Here is a 6,746-nt window from a genome sequence, read left to right on the forward strand (position 1 = left end):
TATCACTAAGACCTAGGGCTTCAAAGATGTATGATCTTATTGTAGTAGCAGAGAACTAGTTAGTAATTTATCTTGGGATTTTCCCTAGATGTTTATGTTTAAGGTCCACATTTATTCCCACTGGAGGGAAAACTTTTGAGTCTTTTGAGAATGGGGGGCATTGGGTGAGAGATTGGGTCACTGGATTGGGGAGATGATAGTTCATTTAACTGTGTTTTTGTTTTAAATTTTCATAGGTCTTAATTGAGTGTGAAAATGAATAAGTGGAAGAAGCCTTCAGGTGATCAGGCAGGAGGCCTTGAAAAGTTCAGCCCTGATGTTCTTGCTGATGTTTCTGAACTCTTTGCCAAGAAATTTTCCTATGGGAAACCACCTAATAATGAGTGGCAGTTACCAGATTCTAATGATGTTTTCACCTATGATCACACAGAATTCAATTCACTTCTTGTTCTGAAGAATTCCATGAATGAAGTAAAAAACTTACTGAGTGATAAAAACCTAGATGATTGGCATCAGCACACTTCTTTCACCAATAAAGCTGGAAAAATCATTCCTCATGTGAAAAAGATTGTAAATGCAGAACTTTGTACCCAGGCTTGGTGTAAATTCCATGAGGTATTATGTAGCTTCCCACTTATTCCCCAAGAAGCTTTTCAGAATGGAGAACTAAACTCAGTTCACCTTTGTGAAGCTCCTGGTGCTTTTATAGCCAGTCTTAACCACTATTTAAGATCCCATAATATACCCTGTGATTGGAACTGGGTAGCTAACACCCTGAATCCTTACCATGAAGCAAATGACAACCTTATGATGATTATGGATGACCGACTTATTGCAAATACCTTGCCATGGTGGTACTTTGGACCAGATAACACTGGTGATATCATGACACTGAAACATCTGACTGGACTTCAGCATTTCATAAGCAACATGTCTACTGTTCATTTGGTCACTGCAGATGGGAGTTTTGATTGTCAAGGTAATCCAGGGGAACAAGAAGCTTTGGTCTCCCCTTTGCATTACTGTGAAGTAGTCACTGCACTGATGACTCTGGGTAATGGTGGCTCTTTTGTTTTGAAGATGTTCACTCTTTTTGAACATTGCTCCATCAACTTGATGTACCTGCTGAATTGTTCCTTTGAGGAGATTCATGTTTTCAAACCTGCTACTAGCAAAGCTGGGAACTCAGAAGTCTATGTGGTTTGTCTTTATTATCTGGGTAGAGAGGCCATCCATCCTCTGTTGACTAAAATGATGCAACATTTTGGAACTGAAATGATCAATAAAGCTCTTTTCCCCCAACATATGATTCCAGAATCTTTTCTCAAAAGGCATGAAGAATGCTGTCTCTTCTTTCACAAGTATCAGTTGGAAACTATTTCTGAAAACATTCGGCTGTTTGAGTGCATTAGTGAAGTGGAACAAACTAAGCTGAATAATTTAAGGGACTGTGCTGTGGAATATTTCATGCAAAAGTTCCAAATGAAGCGCCTTTCCAGAAATAATTGGTTAGTAAAGAAATCCAGTATTGGGTGTAGTATGAATTCAAAATGGTTTGGACAAAGAAACAGATATTTCAAAACTTACAATGAAAGGAAGATGCTAGAAGCACTTTCATGGGAAGATAAGATGACCAACGGATACTTCAATCATTGGGCCGAAGAGCATGCTATAAATAATGCTGGAAAAAATACCATTCTAGAAAGTGTTTGTGCTAATCTTGAGTATCACCTGTGGTATATCTTAGAGGGAATGAAATTGCCAAAAGTCAAGTGCTCTCCTTTCTGTGATGGTGGGATTTTAAAGACTCTAAATGAAGCCATTGAAAAGTCCTTTGGGGGCACACTGACCTCGAGTTCTACATTGAGACAAAAGCCACTGCATTGCTATTCTTGCCACATTCTTTCTGAAGAGCTAATATTTTCTGAGATGTTGAGCCTTGCTGAGTGCTATCAAGATGAGTCAGCAGAAGGACGGAGCAACAAGAGCAAGTGTCTGCTAGTGGGTTTGCTGCCTCCTGATGATAAAATCTATCACTCTATGGAAGTGAGTCTTTTGGAATCTGCTGATCTCATGACTTTCTGCTGTTCATTGCTTCATGATGGAGAACCAGAGTATCAGCAAATGTTTCTGGACTGCTTTCTGCGTTCCTTGCCTCGCCTTCAGACAGGGGATGCTTTGATTTTGCCTGTGCTCTCCTGCTTTACAAGATTCATGGCCGGCATGGTCTTTGTTCTGCATAGTTGCTTCAGGTTTATCACATTTTCTTGTCCAATTTCTTCAGAGCCTCTGAGCACCTGTGCAGTCCTGCTATGTGTTGGTTATCGAGATCTCCCATCTCCTGTGCTCCAGTACTTACAGAATCTGAAGGAATTAATGAGTACATTGCTCGACTCTGATGCTTCTCATCAGGTTTTGCAGTTTGTGCCCATGGAAGTTGTCCTTAATGGGATGCTTCTAGAGTTTTTATGGGATTTAAACACTACCATTGCAAAAAGGCAGTTGCATTTGATCATTCAAGGAGAGCAGCAGCAGAAGTCCACATTGTAAAATACAGAAGAGATTTTTATCTTGCGGTGGTAGCTTCAGACTTCAAAATTTCTTTTGTTTTATTTCAAAACCTCAGGGATTTTGGTTCAGGGATGATCCAGATGTTTCCAACAAACAAGATTTCTTCGGTTTCACGATGCTTCTAAAGTTTCTGTATGGGAGGAATGCTTAGGATTCTCTCAACTACTAGAAAGCTGACTCATGAAATTCATCTACTAGATTTGGAATGTACTTGGGTGTTTGTTAGGTATAGGTAGAGCAGTGTGTGTGTGTATGTATAGGTGTGGAAGGGTAACTTTAGGGGCTATAACTGCGAATTCATCTAGAGGAGGTGCTTTCTTACTCAGAATAGGCAATATATATTAACCCAATAGCACTAATTCTAGTCTTTATAGTCTTTCCACGTGGTGGAAATTCTATAAAGACTAAAAAGGATTAGAATCATATTCTTGGTGACAGGAAATGAGTATCTTCTGAACAACTGTACTTGACCATTTCAGTTTTGTTTTCATGAAGCTCATCTGGTCAGCTTTCCTGACATAATGTTAGGCAGTAAATAGTCAACTTGTTTTCCTTTATTCAGATCTCTATAGTTGACTTATAAAACCTATTTTTGAGATGGGTGGGTATTCTGGCCCAAACTACCCAACCGAAATGGTATTAGGAATATTGGAACCAAAAATCATGTTTGAGATAGAACGAAAAAGACAGTTGGCATGTTTCATATATACTTCTGGATTAAAGAGTTTTCGGCAGTGTGTAGTGAGTTTTAGAAAAGACCCTTCACAATCAGTGAAATTCAAGATTTTCTAATTGTGTGTGTGTATATATATAAATCTCACATCGAGAATTTGGAATATAGCATGTGGGGAGGGAGAGAGAAATATTCTTTTGGGAAAGAATGATGGTTTAATGGTAGAACAATTTTACTGTTTGACTATTTCAGTAGAAAATAATATATAAAATCACTTATGGAATAGTCAGTTAATTGAACAAACTAACACTGGGCTAGTTCAGTTTGCTTTCTTTGTTGTGCTTAAGTGTTAGGAAAAATAGGATTTCTGATTGAAAATATTGCACAGATTGATATCTGTTGTAATTATGTGAATCCCTGTGGATCAACAGATTGGAGAATGCCATTTAGACTTGTACATTTAAGACATTTTTGTTGGCTGTATTAAAATAGATGCATACTCTGATGGCTGAAGTAATTTGATAAATATTATTCTGCAAATATTTTATGTTCTTGCCCAGCTATTTTGAGCTCCATTATAGATTTATGAACTAAGTCACTAGAAGAGAGAAAATTTATTTTCATTTATTTAAGAATAGAAGAGGAAATTTTAAAATGTGACTCATGCAGATATTTTCCCTTTAAGCAAAGCTTTTGGTTGGTTTAACTGTGTTCTTTCATTTACTGTGGCCTAATTTGTATTCATTAAAATTTAGACTCTTAAGATTACAATTTACATGGAAGGACTTGCTCAGGCAAAGTGTTCTGAAGGGGAACAAAAAGAATATGGATTTAATGTTGGTGTTCAGGATATTACATCACTGCTTGTCTGGTAGCAGGGGTTAGGTTTGTGAAGGAAAATAGTATCCTGATTAATTACTAGTCACCATGTGGAAGCACTTTTTCTAATTGTAGAATAGGAGAGACTGATAGATAATTCTTTAACAAGAGAATTAGAAACTGTTGGAAAATCATTGTCTGGTAGCTCTGTCTTTAAGTTTGTTTTTGCCACTTTAAATTCTACTGTATTGACAGTGTGTGCTTTTTTTTTTTTTAACCCTTACTTTCAGTCTTAGAATTGATACTAAATTTTGGTTCCAAGGCAGAAGAGCAGTAAGGCTAGAGGCAGTTGGGGTTAAGTGACTTGCCCAGGGTGGCATAGGTAGGAAGTGTCTGAAGCCAGATATGAACCCAGGTCCTCCCATCTCCAGACCTGGTGGTCTTATCTATAGAGTCACCTACTTGTCCCTAGTGTGTGCTTTTTAAAAACCTTTGATTAGTATGAAGCAGCATAGCCTGACTAGATAGAGGCCTGGCCTTGGGCCAGGAAGACTTAGAGCTGACACCTGTATGATCCTGAGTTGGTCCTTTAATTCGGCAATTCTCTTGGCAGATCTCTAGGAAGATGGAGGTTGGACCAAATTTGGTCCATTGATAAGAATGGTCTTTATGTACTTAAATACAATGACAACTTTATTTTAAAATGTAAAAACCATTCTTAGCCCCTAGCTGTACAAAAATAGTGGGCTGGCCAACCTGGGCAGCTGACCTTTGCTCTAAGACTATGTGTTGCAGGTAAGGCCCTAACTTGCATTGGTAAAGGGAGTTTCTTTATTTGGGTGTTATCTGCACCAATGAAAACTCAGTCCTAGGCCTTGTCCTGTCTCTTAAATAGTATGTGGTTGAAAACTCCAAACTGAATTCTAATATTCTTTATATTTAAGGAACTCAAACAGGCTATTAAAAGCTTAGCTTTTTAATAAGCAGGAGAAGAACTTTTATTTTTGTTTTCAGGCACTTTAAATCTAATTTATAGCATTTAAATTTACTTTATAGGTGAGGCCATAAAGCTAAATGAGTTAGATGCAGATCTAACTTTCAACAATAATTGGAAGTGATTTCAATAGAAGGAAAAAGGATATCTCCAGAATGAGAAGAGGAATAAAGTAAGAAAGTAGGCATGCAATCTACAGTAGATCAAAGGAGAGTTGTGACAAATTAGATAATGTCTATAAAAGTGCTTTGTAAATCATAAAGTTCTTATGTAAATGTTTGCATTTTATATTTTGTTTGGAGTTGAATTTTTTAAATTAGTTATCCATAAAAATTAGTTATTTTTTGAAGAGTGGTTAACAAATACAAAACTCCAAAAATTTAACTTAGCTCCTTAGTAAGCTCAAATTAAAGGGGAGCTATTTTGTAAATTTGTTTCTCCATTATTCATTAATGCTAAAGTGTAGTACTATTAAGGAAAAAAAATGGAACCTGTTAGGAGTTTTCATGAGTTATCATAATAATATTTAGACTATTTAAATAGTAAACATTTTCCCTCAAAGTAAAAATCTGGAAATTATAATTTATTGTATATGTTATTGTTGTTATATTTGACATGTGTTCCTGTTTTATTCTAGTTTTAAAAATTCCAGTTGGAGTATGCATATTATCTTATACTAGTTTTTTTTGGTAAATCTTGATATGTAAGGAAAGAACTACTGAGTGAGAAGAACAAAGAAAATATACTTATTGATGTTATTATTTTGTTAATTTTTTAAAAGAATATGGAATTTAAAATTGTTCAAATCAATTCATCTTTAATTAATTGAAGAATATTTGTATTAGTTCTGATACGTTAAAGATATGAGAAATGAATTTTTGGCTCATATTTTAAGAAATTAAAAGAATTTCTATTATAATCTGAATCAGATCTATCTTTTCTGAGTATCCCCCTTTTCAGTTTTTAGCAGAGTATGCACGTTCAAGTGCTCCATTAGTTGACATAAAAAGAGCAACTTTGGATTTATATATTTTTTTTCTGTAGTTTTCATGTCTACTATGTTGAATTGGTATTTATCTTTGTAAATAAATGATTTTATTTAATTTGCTGAAGCTTCTGGTCCTTTTTTAAATTTAGTATTTACAAAGCAAATGATTTTGAGAGTATAGTAATAAGGAAAATTAATTTTGAATTGTATTATTAGTACTATTTCTATGTGAAATCATATTCCCAAGTTTCCTAGTTTCCCATGGTCAGATAGAAAAGGCTTGCTTCCAAGCTAAGGTTACTTCCAGGTCTGGGACTTTTTGTCTTTTGTTAAGAACTTAAAAAGTTTAAAGGCATTTGAAGGCAGGGCAGATTAATCATGATGAACTTTGACCCCTTTGAAAGTAAAGTAGGCCAGGAAACACATTGCCAATGCTGCTGAAAGCAGAACATGTGGCATTTATCATATTTAGGCAAAGATCTGCCTCCCCTGTGCTAAAGTAATGAGGGAGGAGTTGAGATCTCTAAGTCTACTTCCTTTTTTGAAATATCCACCACTGGGGACTACCCAGAGAGTTCCAACTGTTAGGCCAATTGGAAAGAGCTTCTGATGAAAGCAAAAGTCTTGCACGCTCCCATTAATAAACATTGTTATTCTCGGGGAAATTACCTCGTTTTATTAGTTAAAATCCAGGTACAACA

The 6,746-nt window shown here is 35.8% G+C and overlaps 1 protein-coding gene across 1 annotated transcript; it reads left to right on the forward strand.

Annotated features, from left to right (window-relative positions):
* The first annotated feature begins 255 nt into the window (after window positions 1-255).
* Window positions 256-2,550, forward strand: CMTR2 (cap methyltransferase 2). The gene has a single exon (XM_044660468.1). It carries the CDS (start codon window positions 256-258, stop codon window positions 2,548-2,550), a length of 2,295 nt encoding a protein of 764 aa, XP_044516403.1.
* Window positions 2,551-6,746: the final 4,196 nt, after the last annotated feature.

This window comes from Gracilinanus agilis, chromosome 2 (assembly GCF_016433145.1).
Source record: "Gracilinanus agilis isolate LMUSP501 chromosome 2, AgileGrace, whole genome shotgun sequence".
In the NCBI taxonomy this organism is placed as follows: Eukaryota; Metazoa; Chordata; class Mammalia; order Didelphimorphia; family Didelphidae; genus Gracilinanus; species Gracilinanus agilis.

What these genes read in the sequence shown, in the direction of transcription:
- CMTR2 (XM_044660468.1), top strand. Translation starts at nt 256, where the DNA reads ATGAATAAGTGGAAGAAGCCTTCAGGTGATCAGGCAGGAGGCCTTGAA.